General features: G+C 45.4%; 1 protein-coding gene across 9 annotated transcripts in view; it reads left to right on the top strand.

The window, feature by feature from the left end:
- RASAL2 (RAS protein activator like 2) overlaps positions 1-16,921 on the top strand; it is a 618,546-nt gene that overhangs the window by 439,329 nt on the left and 162,296 nt on the right. For all 9 annotated transcript variants that reach the window (XM_069231552.1, XM_069231551.1, XM_069231550.1 and 6 more), the window contains one exon: positions 1,455-1,567. In XM_069231552.1, coding sequence (XP_069087653.1) covers positions 1,455-1,567 — 113 coding nt within the window. The remainder of the gene's footprint in view (positions 1-1,454; positions 1,568-16,921) is intronic.

Below are 16,921 nucleotides of genomic sequence, written 5' to 3'. Positions count from 1 at the left end.
AGATTTCTGAGAAATAGACTGAATAAAATGATGATGTTCTGTAGAAACAAATGGCATTTCCATCCTCCATGCCATCATTGATTCAAAGAGGCAAACTCAAGTTGTCATCATTTCAAAAATATTTCTTGAGCTACCCTAAAAAATGGTCATGCAGTGTTCTTTAAAATGGTTTATAACGTCTGTGTTACCATAGATTTTCTTAAATGTCATTATAATTGCCTATGGAATACTGATAAGGACAAACCACAAGCAGGTGTACTATGTATGCCAGCATTTTGGAACCATCCAAGAACAAGTGTTGAGTTTTTCATTTGCTTCTTTCTATTTGAGCAATGGAAGTTTTAAGTGGGAGATGCAACCAAAAAAATAAAACATTTAAGCCAGAAACACAAGGGAGTCTCCATCCTAAATGGAGGAGTTTCTATGTATGGTGTGCATTTATTTTCAAGTTCACTACCCCTGACTCAGTGACTGCTTGGGTGTGGATGTTTCCAGTTGGTTTGTATGTATGTGAATGGTATTTTTGTAGCACAAATCTAGCCAAAAGGCAGTGGAGCACTGTACTTGGTCAAAGATTAACATGAAGTCAAGACTAATAGAAGAGAAAGCGGAGTTGTGAATGGTTAATGCATTGTGATATAGTCTGGGCCACTGGAATTATGCAGAAGGGGAGCACCAATTTATGCGGTAAGGTTGACTAAATTATGAGGCAAGTAAAAGGCAATTATGCGGCATGATATGTCACATTTGTTTTTATAGAATTACTTTGCTATTTTATAATTTTTGCACATCATAATAGTGTTTGGGCAAAAATTGCACCTCATTAGTAGCAGTTTAACAACTAAATATAGAAATAAGCAACTGAAAGATGACCAGTTAACCTTCGCTAAGAGCCCTCACTGCGCACAGACATGTCATCTCATTTTTAGTAACTTTTGAGACGTTTGAAATAGAAACTGTTTTTTGTTAAAATCTACAGGTTATGCAGCAGATAATAGTTTGTGACAAATGTGCAAATACATAATTCTGCAAAAAAGCTGGAGAATCACATAATTCCAGTGGCCCTGGATTTAGTGTGCTTTAAAGAGGTGAGGTCTTCAACTTTTTCCTAGATTGGAGCAGTGACGAGGCAGTCCTAATGGACACATGAAAGTTGTTCCTGATCCTGGGTGCATAGGTGGAAAAGGCCTGCGGGTGCCGAACAGACCTGTGTGTGACGTGTGCTAGTTGTATAGTGTACCTGTCTCATTGCACCCTGGTGCGAGGCCTTATCGTCCTTCTGCTGGGTTCCACACGCGGGCATGCCTGGGCTCGTTCTCCACTCTTCCCACCTCGAAACCCCACTCTTCCCACCTCGAAACCCCAGCCGTCTCCGTCTCTCTCAGATTTGTAGTTTGAGGACACTGTGAAAGATGCACCACACTCACCCGCCCTCTCTGCTCTGCTTCTTCCAGGGGTTCTTCAGCAAGCGCCTCAAAGGCTCCATCAAGCGCACCAAGAGCCAGTCGAAGCTGGACCGGAACACGAGCTTCCGTCTGCCGTCCCTCCGCCCGGCCGACAGCGACAGGTAGGACACGGCTAGCCTGGTCCCTGCCGGGTCAAAGGGCACCGGGGCTGGGCAGCGTGATACGAGGTTGGGACCGGGAGGGTCACGGGCCAGGAATGTCTCAGGAGGATAGTCAGCCCTCTCTCGGTCAGGTGAAAGTGAGTGAGAATAGTCTCCAATGCCCGTTCTTTGTAGTTTGAGCCCGGTCTTGTTGGCAGTCAGAACCAGATTCTAAAATCAGAAGAAACCACCCAGTGGTACGGTATTAGATTTCAAAAGAACTTGCACGTTAGGGATACAACTGACCACTAAGTTTATGGTTTATCTTACTGGAGGTTCTTTAATCCACTGTTCCCTTTTCTTGACCCCGTCGTGTTTGAATGAGGATGCTTTCATGCAGCTGCATGCTACCAAAGCCTCGTTGTCACCTCCCAGCTCTGTGTGACACTTGACTGGCTTGCAAGTACACAATTATTTTTTTATTTGACACTGATATAAACTGCTTTGTCTAATCCATTTGAATGGAGACAAATAACATTTTATTTGTGTCTCCCAGACAGCCCGGTAGAGTTGTATTTATTTTAATTCTGTTATTATCAAGGACCACTTGTCTGCCTTTTTCTTCTGGTGATTTCCTCCCTTCTGTCACTTACATTCTCTCTCTCAGCTCTGGCAGCAAAATGGGTTTCTGGCAGGCCCATGTGAGGCTGTGCAGGAACCCAAGGGCAACATAGCAACCGAAAGGGTGGGCTACTAAACCCCACACACAAAAAACAATTTAGGAAAAAAACAATCCAGCTGAAGTTTTTTTTTTGTTTTTTGTTTTAAAGAAAATCATCCAGCTAAAAGTACGACATTTAAAGAGGGGGGTTACTTTTCGAAATATCTACTGCCCCCCCCCCCCAACTCCACCCACTCTATTTTGAAAAACCTTTTGGGTATACTTTCTAGTCTTAGGGACTTTACAGTGGGGCTTTCTAGGACCTCTGTTGTTCAAAATTGCCTTTGTTCGTCTGGTTGTGTTTTTTTTTATTTTTATTTTTTACTTTGGTTGCCTATCATGTAATTATGTTAATCGTTTCTTTGTAGTCTTGTTGCATGCTTCTTTTCAACAGAAATTAGCGATCGCTTTTATCAGCTTTTTATTTTAGCTTTTTTGAACTAGTAAATGTAAAGGTTGTGAAACCATTTGCATTTCAGTGATTATAGATTTTTATGTTATAGACTTTTAGTTACAGATTTCTTGCCTTAGAATTTACCCCAGGCATCAGACTGGATCCAGAGATTTTTCTTCAAGCAAAAACCTTGTGCGTTGTTGGCATTGTAGTCACAGTGGTGACGCCGGGAGTAGTAAATAGACGTCGCCTCAGTGCAGTGACATCCGTTCTTTTCTTTCTGCTCCACGCGCTGATCCTGAGATAACTACCCTAGTCATTTTTTGACTGCTTCAACCTTTTTATAGTGTTTTTGGTGAAGTTTTGGTGCATCGAGATGTCTTGGAAGACCGGATTCAAACTTGCGAGCACTGTCACCGCACGATGTCGGTGACAGATCCGCATTGGGTCTGTTTGTGGTGCCCGGGGCGAGACCAAGACCTAAAGTGGTGCTCCAAGTGCCGGTCCATGCACCTGAAAGCCTTGAGGGAGCGGTCCCTCAAGCTTATGGCAGCCCGACACTCGACTCCGCATTGGTCCAGGTCTCTTTCGAGAGAAAGGTTTCGAGACCGTTCGTTAAGCCATCACCACTCGTCGTCCTCTAAGTCTACAAGGCAAGATAAGAAGAAGCCTCGTCATCCTTCGTCTTCACTCTGTCGCTCTGCTGATGCGACGCGGGAGGAGCGTCAAGGCTCTAGGCCTCAGTCCTCAGCGCCTGCTTTTGGGTCCGCTCTGCACCTAGCCGAGTGTCCAGGAGCCAGAACAACCCCTGCTCAATTAAAGGAATTCTGTGAGCCCGTGCGCCTTATTTTTGGGCAGTCCAACCCCGCTACTGTGCCTTTGGGCCCAAGGGGTTCGGTTGGAGGGCCTTCGGGTTCCACGCAGGTGACTCCGGCCACCAAGGTCCCCTCCGGATCCGCTCCTGGATCCGTACCGACACCGGTCGTACCATCAAGACCTTTCCTGGTGCCGGTTCGACTGTGGACGCTCCCGACGTCGGTGGTGCTCACTATCGACATCGAACCAATCCTTATCCGCAACAGCTCGAGTCAGAACAGCATCTACCTACGCTGCTTCCTCCTTCCATGGGCCTATTCACCCCAGGTTGTATTCTGACCCTTATTCTTATGGGGAAGGATTGGTGGGGTCCCTGGACCCTTATGAATATCAGGAGGATCCTAACATGGACTGGGCACAGGAGTTGGGCAAGGCCGGTGGTCTGGATACCTCTCCAGATGCCAGCATGGTGTCTCCTCCTACCGTGGCTACGGCGGAGGCAGCTACTTATTCCATGGTGGTCAGTAGGGTGACTGAGGTCCTCAGCCTTGAGCTGCCTACTGTTTAGGTCAGGTCTAATCTCCCGACAGAAGGTTCTTCAACCAGGGGCTTCCACCTCTGAGCCTCTCCTTCCATTCAGAGAAGCCCTCACTGATGTCCATTTGGGTGCTTGGTCCAGACCCAACACAGGGGCTTCTGTGAATAGGACAATTCGCACGCCGCCATCGGCCTACCCCATTTCGATCCTTAATTCCTGTCCCAACACCCCACGCCTAAGAGCCTTGTTATCCAGGCATCCTCATCCTTTGGCGCATTCCCTTCCGCACCTCTGAATAGGGAATCAAAAAAACTGGACCAATTTGGGAAGAAGATGTTTTATTCCTCCAGTCTAGTGCTGCGATCAGCCAACACCGCATGCCTTTTGGGTTATACTCACTGTCTGGGATGCGGTCGCACAAGTCTTGCCGCAGATACCAAAGGAGGCCCATGCTATTGTCTCCGAGTATCTGGGTAGATTGGTTGCGACAACGATGGCCTTGAGGCGTCACACCTGGTTGAGAACATGTGGTTTCTCAGTGGATGTCCAACAGACCCTTACGGACATGCCCTTTGATGGCTCTCGTTTCTTTAGAGACCAGGCAGACTCGGCACTTGAGAGGTTCAAGAACTTCCGGGCTACAGCTCGGACCCTCGGCCTTTCGACTGCCCCTCGTCCCCAACAAGTCCGCCTTCCGCCCCATTCGTGGCCATGGAAGTGGCTCCATGTTGTGTCCCTTTCCCAGCCACCATACCACACATGTGGTTCCACCCATGCGTGGCTGGGGACGCGGAATGCCATGTGGCCGTGGGACAGGGAACCAGAGGGCTGCGCAGTCTACCCCTGTCTCTACTACAGCCTCCAAACCCTCCTAGTCTGTCCCCCCACTCTTGACCAGTTGGCGGCAGGATTCCTCATCACCTGCCACACTGGGAATCCATCACTACGGACAGGTGGGTTTTGCAGATCGTTCAGTGGCTACGCCCTCCCCTTTGAGACTGCCTTACCAGCCATGCCTCCATCATTCAGCCGTATACTGGGGGATCATTTGGCACTTCTCCGCCAGGAAGTTGTGGCTCTCTTGGCCCTGCACCAGAAGTAGGTTGTGGTTGTTATTCCCGCTACTTTCTGGTGCCCAAAAAAGACAAGGGCTTACGTCCTATTCTAGACCTTCGGGCCCTCAATCTCTTACTCAAGAAAGTGAAATTCAAAATGCTCAATTTGGCTCAGGTACTGTCTGCCTTGGACATAGGAGAATGGATTGTAGTGTTGGATTTGCAGGGCGCTTATTTCCATTTCCCCTTCTTGCTTGTCCACAGATGTTAACTACGATTCATGGTAGGCCACAAGCACTTTCAATTTACCATGCTCCCCTTCGGCCTTACCAGCACCCCTCGGGTGTTCACGAAAGTGATGGCAGTGGTTGCAGCTCATCTGTGCAGGTTGGGGGTTTTAGTCTCCCCCCTACCTCGATGACTGGCTGTTGAAGGCGGACTTGCCCCAGAAAGTCGCCTCCCACCTTTAGGCTATGGCGACCCTCTTGTACATGCTGGGGTTCAATATAAACGTGCAGAAGTCACACCGGACTCCCCCTCGGATGCTCCCTTTCATCGGAGCTGTTCTGGACACAGTGTCGTTTCAGTCCTCTCCTCCCGAAAAGCGAGTGCAGGATATTCAGGCTACGATTCCAATCTTTCAGCCTCTATCCTGGGTTTCAGTGGATTGACTCTGAGGCTGGTGGTCCTCACGGCGTCCCGCATCATGCTAGTGACACATGCCAGGTGGCATATGCGGGCTCTGCAGTGGGACTTGAAGGTCCAGTGGGTGCAGCATCAGGAAAATCTCTGACATGGTCCAGATTTTAGAGGGGACTGCGAAATACCTGCAGTGGTGGCTTTCAAATCAGCATTGGGTCAATGGCAGATCCATCTCCCTTCCCCAACCAGATCTATCCATAGTGACAAACGCGTCACTTCTGGGATGGAGCGGTCACATGGGGAGAGGCGGAGCTTAGAGGCCTCTGGTCTCCGGCGGAATCTGGATTCCATATCAATCTTTTGGAGCTCCGGGTGATCAGGCTTGCATTGAAAGCATTTCTTTCCTCTCTCAAAGGGAAAGTGGTCCAAGTGTTCACGGACAACACTACCGCCATATGGTACTGCAACAAACAGGGCAGAGTGGGTCCTGGACCCTTTGTCAGGAGGCGCTGCACCTGTGAACATGGATGGCACATCAGGCCATCACCCTGGTGGTTCAACATCTGGTGGGCTCTCTGAGCACCAGAGCAGACAAACTCAGCCGTCGATGCATAGCCCATCACGAATGGCGTCTCCATCCAGAGGTGGCACAAGGTCTCTTTCAGCAGTGGGGAGAGCCTTGATTAGATCGTTTGCTTCCGCAGAGAACGTGCAGTGTAAGCTGTTTTGCGCGGGAGTTTTCAAGGGGGCAGTCAGTCGGCAACACTTTTCATCTCGAGTGGACCTCTGACCTCCTTTCCGCCTATACCACTTCCGTCCAGAGTTCTCAAGAAGATCAAGAACAACCGGGTCCAAGTAATCTTGGTGGCTCTGGACTGGGCACGGAGGGTATGTTATCGAGAGTTACTGATTATGGCTACCCATCCTCCACTCAGACTGCCCTTCAGGAGGATTTTCTATCGCAGCAACAAGGAACAGTTCGCCCTCTAAACCTGTCCAATCTCCGCCGTCATGCATGGAGATTGAGTGGCAGCATTTGACAGCTTTTGACCTTCCACCCTAAGTCTGTGATGTAATCTTGGCAGCCAGGCATCCCTCCACCAAAACGGTATACTCCTGTCGTTGGCATAAATTTGTGGAATGGTGTACCAACAAATCAGTTGATCCCCTCTCTGCTCCTCTATCTGAGGTTCTTTTGTTCATTCTTTCTTTGGCCCAGCAGGGCTCTGCTTTGGGCACCCTTAAAGGCTATTCATCGGCTATCTAAGCCTTTCTTAGGCTGCCTGATCAGCCTTCACTCCTTAAGTCTCCTATTGTTAGCAGATTACTTAAGGGTCTCACCCATTTATTTCCTCCCACTCCGTTTATCAAGCCTCAGTGGGACCTCAATCTTGTCCTTACTTATTTAATGTGTGCTCCCTTTGAGCCGTTGCACAATTGTCCCTTACGGCTCCTTACTTTCAAAACTGTTTTTCTTGTTGCCATCACTTCTGCTCGCAGGGTGAGTGAGCTTCAGGCTCCATCTTCTAAACCCCCATTTTTGTCTGTGCACCCTGCCAAAGTGGTGTTACACACTAGGGCCTCATTCCTTCCCAAAGTAGTTAGACCTTTTTATGTAGGCCAATCCATCACTTTGCCTACTTTTTACGCACCTCCACATCCTTCTCATGAGGAGGAGAGACTCCATCGTCTGGATTCAAAAAGAGCGTTGGCGTTGTATCTCAATCGTACTAATGATTTCCGGGTGGACGATCAACTCTTTGTTGGATATGTGGGTGTGAAGAAAGAGAAGGCGGTACAAAAACATACCATCTCGCAATGGGTCCTTCTTTCAATCAAGATGTGCTACACTTTGACAAAGAAGCAACCTCTTGAGGGCTTGTGCGCTCATTCCACCGGAGCAACTGCTGCTTCTACAGCGTTAGCACGTGGAGTTCCTGTCCTGGATATCTGCCAGGCAGCAAAGTGGGCATCCCTGCACACGTTTACTAAACATTACTGCCTGGACAGTCAGGTCCATAGGGATGGCTACTTTGGTTGTTCAGTCCTGTAGGACTTTCTAGTATGATCTTGGTTCGCAGCCAACCTCCGAGGATGGCAGTACTTGGGTATCTATTCTAAGGTAAATGCAAAAAGCACAGTGGATGAACGGAATGTAGAACAAATCAAACATTCACCCCCAGTCACATATCTGGGTTTAATTCATCAGTTTTTTTGCTCACCATGCCATTCCAGTTTGGACCCAGCCATATGCAAATCAGTCTTGACCCTGTTCCCCATGGGAACAGTCCAGCCCGAACTGCCAGACCAGGTCCTCCCTGGACCAGAAACAAGCATCCGGGGACCGGTTTCAGGGTATCACCCCTCTTCAGCCAGGCTAGCTTGAATCTGCATATGGCTGTGTCCAAACTGGAATGGCATGGTGAGCAAAAAAACTGATGGATTAAACCCAGATCTGTGACTGGGGGTTGATTGTTTGATTTGGTCTAAATTCCGTCCATCAACTGTTCTTTTTGCATTTGTTGCCCCAAGTGGGAAGGGTATGCCCAGACGTGTGTCCCGTGCTCACTATGCCACCAGATTCAAGCTAGCCTGGCTGAAGAGGGGTGATACTCCGCAACCAGTCCCAGGATGCTTGTTTCTGGTCCGGGAGGACCTGGCCTGGCAGTTCGGGCTGGAATGTTCCCATGGGGAACAGGTGAATACAAGAGAAGAGAATGAGCTACAACTAATGCTCACTGTTGTCTTCAATATAAAACAACCAAACAGTCAAGATAATAGAAATAAGAAAAAATGATATTTATTACATATGTATGTACAACAACATGAAAAACGCAATAATCAAAGTTAGATATATAAATATTTACATATTCACAAAGAAGGACACACACACTCATATGTAATGAATAGACAGAGACAAAATATTACACAAGACAGGACACAAAAGATAATAGAAACATAACATTGACAAAAGAAAATCCAAATTGTACAAAATACAATAAGATATAAATTGAAAATAATCTTTCTCTTTCTAAAGCCTAAATAATATTCAAACAAAATGACATGTTATAACTCAAAACAAAATAGCGTCTCCACCTAATTCATAAAGAGAAGTTGATTACTTGGACCTTAAAGTTCATAATCCACTAAAATTCATAATCCATTGTAACAACTGTAGGAACTAAGCCTACTCGCGTTTCGGCGGTAACCATCCGATTTGTAAAACCGCCTTCATCAGGGCAGTTCCTTTTTCAATATTAGGTAACTAATGTCGCAGATCTTTTAGATTCACGTCCTTCCCACCCGAATCAAATCTGATAAACATCAAAAATAACAAAATAATACATTTAATCAGATTCCTTGAGATCCAAATATCCACCTACATAATACCACAAGCAGATTATCATCAGAAGAGTCCAAAGTGCAAAAACAAAGAAGAGTGAAAAGATAAATAAAAAGTGATTGAAAAAAACACAAAAACAGAAAAGAATCAACACCAGAAATCAGTGCAAAAAAATTAAAACACCGAGCTCATGCAAAAAACACCATCAAGTATATGTGTTCTCCCAAAGTAATCTCCGCACCAGGTATATTAAAAATAATAGATACCATATGACAATGTCGGTGCGTTTCCTCAAAAAGAGAACACAGAGAGACTGATTCTCTAACTTCCACTTTTGATAGCAGGGGGCTCCTTGTACAAGTATACAACCAGATTTGCAGATCTACCCCTATTTTCAAAACAAAACACCTTAAGTAAATAAAAAAATATCTAATTCTAAGAAACCAACCTTTTACCTATAAGGACAATAATTTATTCCTTCACATACCAAAATAGTCTTCAAAATAATCGAATTTCTAGGAGGATAGATACCCACAACTTCCATCATTCTTCCATCTATACATGAAAACAAAAGGGAGGGGGAGGAAAGAAAAAGAAAATCAATAGTATAACAGAAATAGAATTCCCTTACCTCAACTATTATCTATTAACTCTTTTTTGAAATTATCTGGAGTCCCTCATCTATAGTAGTTCGGGAATCTACTCAAAAGAATTAAAAACATTCTTAAGCAAGGTTTCACCATCCTGTTTCATTTGTACTTAAGAAAAAAGGATTCCTCGGTATGTAAAGACGAATGCACATATAAACTTAAAGACTACTCTTTTCAAGTTCGATAATACATCACGGACCCCTCGTTCAGATGGAAACTATAATTTTTAAAAGAGAGAGAATAGCCTACCTCCTGATACACCTGATTTCTTTATGGCAGATGCTAAACAAGAACGTCCGATCGGAGATTGCCGAATACTGCGTTCTCCATTTTAAAGTCAGGCAATCCAACTCCTAATCGTGGTAAAAGCCGCGAGACGACTGATGGAATCGTGCGATTTCTTACTAACAGGGCGTCAAAAAATGGGGTCGGCCATCTTAGAGTGGTCATAAATATAACCTACTGTTAGGAAAAGGAACCAAAAATAAACCGAAATTAAAACAAATACAAGATGAAAAAATCATACCATTCAATGTTTAAATAAAAGAAACCACACCACAATACAGGTACCAAATGAGAAATAAAGAATAAAAAGTGAAAAATGGAAAGGGAGCAACAAACTCCTACAGTGGTTTATTACAATACACTCCTGGAAAGTCATGGCAAATGTATAAATATACATCTTTCCTTTATCTTAGATAAACGAAGACCTCTCTATTATATAACAGAATCAAAAATCTTCAGAGAAAAAAATCTTCAGAGAAAAAAACAGCAAATACCGCCCAAGATGTAAGAAGATCACTCACTTCTAGACAAGAAAACACACATTAGATAGAATTCAAATTAAGGCATTTTCCCAAGGTATACACTCATTGAGACCTTTTTCATGTGTGTCCAAGGTAAAAATCCAAAACACTTCCCACTTCTTTCTTATATTCTCCATTGCTTTGCCTGGAACGTCTTTAATTTTTTCCAAAATTGTCCACGTCAAATCATCCAGCTCATGTTTTTCTTTCAGCCAATGTTGAATATTTATTTCCCATGGGGAACAGGGTCAAGACTGATTTGCATATGGCTGTGTCCAATCTGGAATGGCATGGTGAGCAACAAAACTGATGGATTAACCCCAGATCTGTGACTGGGGGTGAATGTTTGATTTGGTCTACATTCCGTCCATCAACTGTTCTTTTTGCATCTATTCTAAGGTAAGCAATCTGCAACTAGAAGTCTCTATCAGATGTACAAGTTACTGACTTACGGTAACGATATATCTGGTAGAGATATATTCTAGTTAAAGATTCCTCATCGACTCACCCATCCTCCCCACTTGCAAATAGATTTTTAGGGACAGGGCTTCCCCATTCAGGGCCTTAGCTCTAGTGCACCAATTTCAGTGTTCTTCGTGGCGCGGCGCTTTGGCGTGGAAAGTCGGGAAACGAAACAGACGTCACTGCACTGAGGCGGCGTCTATGTACTACTCCCGACGTCACCACTATGACTACGACGCCCGCGGAGTCGACCAACGCCACCTAACGATGCGCAAGGGTATTGCTCGAAGAAAAATCTCCGGATCCAGTCTGACGCCTTGGGGAAATTCTGAGGTAAGGAATCTGCAACTAGAATATGTCTTTACCAGATATATTGTTACCATAGGTAAGTAACTTGTACTTTAATTTATTTACCTTGTCCTATACGTGTTTTGCTCTTTCGTTTAACCCCTTCGCTGCCAGGCTTTTTCTCCCTCAGGTGCAAGGCCTTTTTTGGCTATTTGGGGGCAGTTAACGCTTAGGCCCTCATAACTTTTTGTCCACATAAACTACCCATGCCAAATTTGCATCCTTTTTTTCCAACATCCTAGGGATTTTAGAGGTGCCCCAGAGTTTGTGGGTTCCCCTGGAGGAGCTCAAGAAATTAGCCAAAATACAGATAATTCTATTTTATTTTTATTTTTTATGGGAAAAAGGGCTGCAGAAGAAAGCTTAAGGTTTTTCACCCGAAAATTGCATCAACAAATTGTGTTTAGAATGCTAAAATCAGCATCTTCCCAGCTTTCAGGAACAGGCAGCCCTGAATCAGAAAATCACATTTGTCAACACAATTTTAGCATTTTACTAGGACAGAACCCATTTTTACAATTTTTTTGCTTTTTACCCTCCTTCCAGTTAGTGACAGAAATGGGTGTGAAACCAATGCTATATCCCAGACAGCTAAACATTTCTGAAAATTAGATAAAATTCTAAATTCAGCAGGTGGTCATTTGTGCAGATCCTACAAGGCTTTCCTACAGAAAATAACAGTTGAAATAAAAAAATATTGAAATTGAGGTGAAAAGAGCCATTTCTCTCCACGTTTTACTGTGTAACTTTTTCCTGCGATGCCAGGTTTTCAAAAGCAATATACTGTTACGTCTGCTGGACTCTTCCGGTTGTGGGGATATATAGGGCATGTAGGTTCATCAAGAACCCTAGGTGCCCAGTGCCAATAAATGAGCTGCACCTTCGAGTGGGTTTTCATTGTGTACTGTGTATACAGCAATTCATTTGGTAAAATATAAAGAGTCAAAAATAGGTATCGAGGAAACATTTGTATTTCCAAAATGGGCACAAAATAAGCTGTTGAGAAGCAGTGGTTATTTGCACATCTCTGAATTCGGAGGTCCCATGCGAGCATGTGAACTACAGGGTATTTCTGAAAGAGTCATCTTTTTTCCACACTGTCTTACATTTAAAAGGAAACAATGTAGAGAACGACAAGGGGCAATAACACCTGTTCTTCTATTCTGCGTCACCCCAAGTCTCCTGATAAAAATGGTACCTCACTTGTGTGGGTAGGCCTAATGCCCACGATAGGAAAAGCAACATGGACACATCACATTTTTACATTGAAATCTGATGTGTTTTTTCAGAAAGTGCCTAGCTGCACATTTTGGCCTCTAGCTCAGCCGACACCTAGAGAAACCTACCCAACTTGTGCATTTTTTAAAACTAGACACCTAGGGGAATCCAGGATGGGGGTGACTTGTGGGGCTCTCACCAGGTTCTATTACCTAGAATCCTTTGCAAACCTCAACATTGGGACAAAAAAAACACTTTTTAATCATATTTTGGTGATGAAACTTTTGGAACCTGAGGGGAGCCACAAACTTACTTCTGCCCAGCGTTCCCCGAAGTCTCCCGATAAAAATGGTACCTCACTTGTGTGGGTAGGACCAGTGCCTGCGACAGGAAATGCCCCTAAACACAACATGGACACATCAAAATGATCTATTACAAAACTACCTGTTTCTGTCTGGAGGGGTGCAGGGGTGGGAGGAGGGGGGGTCACCTGGGTTTTTGGTCCCAGGAGCGGTGGTCATCTAGGGAAACCTACCAAACCCAGACATTTTTTAAAACTAGACACCCGGAGGAGTCCAGGGAGGTGTGGCATGCGTGGATCCCCCAACATTTTCTTACCCAGACCTCCACCGCCCCTGTGCCGGGTGCAGGACAAGCTGGTCTCCTCCTCGCACACGGTAACCGTGGCTGAGGGTGAGACCAGCTGGTCTCAGGCACCGTAGGGATTAAAGCTTGGGGAGCTTTCTCAAGGCAGCCCCCTGTTATTTGGCAATTATAATATTTGATAGCAGGATCACACTGATCTCTCATGGATCCCATTAAAGCTTTTGGGCTCTGGTACAAGTGGTGGCATTTTGCACTGCTTAGAATTCGCTTGGCATTTTGAGGTAGACCAAAATTATGTCTTACTGTGTAAGTATGAGCAGCCATAGACATAGCAAGTGTATTCTTACTGGGTAATGCCTTCCTTCCTTGTCATGTTGATTGTAATGCATAAGTCTTCCTGTGCACCCATGTGACGCTTGTTGCACCTTTTGCTACCTTCTTACAGCTTTCTAAAAAATAAAAAAAAAAGTTGCAGGAAATACATTTGATGGTTTTTGGACATTAATTCATACCAGACAGACGTTTGCAGTAGTGTGGCGTTTTCACATTTTACTGTTTTAATGCGATCCACCGCAAGGAAATTTCAGATTCTTGCCCATTACTGTGTTGTTGCTGTCTGGAGTGCACTTAGTGGCACTTATACTGTCCTGTGTTTCTGGTTTACTGAGGATGCAGTGCTTTCCTAATTGTATTTCAGGGAACAAGGGTCCCTCATTACTAATGTGATTCACTATATTAACATAGAGATCCAGTGAAATCTCTGTGGAAATGTCTAATGTCGTAAGTACATAAAATAAAAATATGGGAGCACATTGGAAAACAAAAAATTAAGTCTTTTCAGCACAGTTTGTCCTACAACTATACAAAATTGAAAACAATCATAGGTACAGAAGCGCAATATCCCAGTCAAACAACTCTGGCCTAACAGGCTGACATTACCAAATACAAAGTTTATATGTCAAATAGCGCTGGTGCCTGTACTCACACACAGAATTAAATCTCAGTTATAGCTAGAGTTATGGTTGCAATGTAGACGTTGCGATCCCCTAAGCATTGAGCATGGGATCATCATCAGGACTTATATATTGTGCCTGAGAAATAAGAATACATAAACCGCTAGGCACAGTATAAGTTAATCAGAAAACTGTGCTGCCAAGGGGAGTCGGAGCGGATACACATGGAAAAATGCAGCATGAAGGAGTTGACAATTTGCGTAAACAGAGGTATCTAGTTCTTAATCTGAGTACTCCAATGTCAATCAGTAAGGGAGTCTGGGGCTCAAATTCAAAGCGTTGTTGGCAGAGTTCCGACATATCCACAGCGGAAAGAGGGTGCAGTACCTTTTTGTGCCAAATTATTTCCGGACGCCACCAATATCTTGCACTTGATGATACCCAGCTCCATTTCCATCAGCCCTCTTTCCACTGTGGATACTTCGGCACATGGTCAACAACGCTTTGAATTTGTTTGTATGACAAACTGTGCTGAAAAGACTTGGGGGGTCATTACAACCCTGGCGGTCAAAGACCGTCAGGGCTGTTCTGAAGGAAGCACCGCCAACAGGCTGGTGGTGCTTCGGTTGCACCGGCGGTTTCCCGCCACAATGGTCCCGTCGGTTTTAATCCGCCAGGGTAGCACTGCTTGCAGCGCTGCCCAGGGTATTATGACTCCCCTTACCGCCAGCCTTTTCATGGCGGTTTGAACAGCCATGAAAAGGCTGGCGGTAAGGGGAGTCGCGGGTCCCATGGGGGCCCCTGCACTGCCCATGCCACTGGCATGGGCAGTGCAGGGGCCCCCTGCCACGGCTCTTGCAGCTTTTCACTGTCTGCACGGCAGACAGTGAAAAGTGCGTTGGGTGCAACTGCACCCGTCGCACAGCTGCTACACCGCCGGCTCCATTTGGAGCCGGCTCCTGTGTTGCGGCGGTGATCCCCGCTGGGCTGGCGGGCGGAAACCAGGTTTCCGCCCGCCGGCCCAGCGGGGATCTCATAATGGCCGCGGCGGGAGTGCGGCCGCATTGGTGGCCGTCAGCCACCCGCCAAGGTTGTAATGAGGGCCTTGATTTTTTATTTTCCTATGTGACGCCTATATGTTTATTTTTTACTTGGCTTTTAATAATTATGTACTTAATAAATTTTACATTTCTACATAGATTTCACTGGATCTCTATGCTAATATTGTCATTCATTTTAGTAATGAGGGTCCCTTGTTCCCTTAAATATACTATGACCCCACGCCCGTCTAATATCCTTGGGTTTCCTTTGTTCTTAAAACCTGTGCTTCTCTAAATGGGCACCGAAGCACTTGTGATATTGTGGCTTACAAATATTATCTGAGTAAATGAAAGCAGGAGAGATCAGAGGGCTTCTCACAAGAAGGTTAAGTTTCTCAAGTGATGGCTGTGAGCGCTAGAATCCTGGGGTAGGAGCACTAATCCTTTGGAAGGTGTCACTTACACTGGACACCACAGCATGCCGCAGCTGAAGCAGTGGCATTACGCAAACTGATGGGGGCCTCCTAGAAAATGTGTTGAGGGCCCCTGAAACTCGCAAATATCACAGTTATCTGTAGGCTTTACACTGAATTGGTGGGGGCGCTGAAAATGGCTGACTCAAAGCACAGCAGGGGGCTGCTTAACACTGCTATACTGGAGTACGAGACTTGCCTCCTTGTGTCTTGAGGTTGCAATCATTAGACTGCATCGTTTGTTGGACCTTACTCCAATCGCCAGTATTATCAGCGTGTGCTGAATAAGCCGTAGACGCAGCACTGCATCACTCAGTGACTCCTCTTAATGATGGGGTCCAGCATCAAGTGATCAAAGACTGAGCAGTGGTGTAACAAAGGCCCCCGCAGCCCATGCAGTGTGGGAGGGGTTGAGCTCCAGGGAACCCCCTCAGCACAAGTACCCTGGCTTGAGATCCCCTGAGTGCTTCCGAAGTGGGGGGGCTCCATGTACTCTGCAGTGGGACCCCCCCCACACACACACACACACACAAGTTTTGTTACACCACTGAAACTGAGGCTGTGCAAGTTCTTCTGTGCCAGTAGTGGCGTGGAGTCAGGGCCCAGTGTGTCACATGATGAAGTATTGCACTCATGGGTGGGGATTTGTAAATGTTATTATCAAAACCAGGTCACCGGAAAGAGTGGTGTTTTCTCTGTAACTAGTGCTTGAAACTGCTCCGCAGGGGCTGGGGCTTCTGACCTGAATCTAGAAGGTCTTACAGTTATTATCTTGTGCAAGCGCCTGTGGTCTGGGACTGTTTGTTTTTCCTGGTCTGTGCTCGAACTGGAAAATAATTTAACTGCAGATTCATTTTCCTGTACATTTTGAGGAGTCAAGAGCATGTGCTTTTATTGTAAATGTTGAGGAATCTAGAGATTGTGCTGGAGAACTGTCAAATAAAATGATCAGGCTTCTAGACGTCTGTATTTTTATGCATCCATGAGATTCACTGCAGGATCGTCAAGTTTTCTATGTCATGACACCCTGCATTACGCAATCAACAATAGATCGTACTTCGTATTAAGTTTCAGGGCACAGAAGTAACCGAATTTTGGTATGACTTCAGTTGAGGTCAGTCTTCAGGTTGAGGACTCTACCTCAAAAGGACACAATGCCCTCATCCACACAGGCTGGCATGGTTCATTACTGGGCTCTTCCTCATTCTGGATACAAGTCCAGACTGGGTTTAAGGCAGGCTCTTGTTTTTTTAGGTTGAGCATAGCAGCGTGCAAGCGCTGATTTTCAAATATGTTGTAATCCATTCTGG

The sequence above is a fragment of the Pleurodeles waltl genome, chromosome 4_2 (genome assembly GCF_031143425.1).
Source record: "Pleurodeles waltl isolate 20211129_DDA chromosome 4_2, aPleWal1.hap1.20221129, whole genome shotgun sequence".
Taxonomy (NCBI): Eukaryota; Metazoa; Chordata; class Amphibia; order Caudata; family Salamandridae; genus Pleurodeles; species Pleurodeles waltl.
The sequence above is the reverse complement of the archived record's forward strand: the minus strand, read 5'-3'. Positions and strand labels throughout refer to the sequence as shown.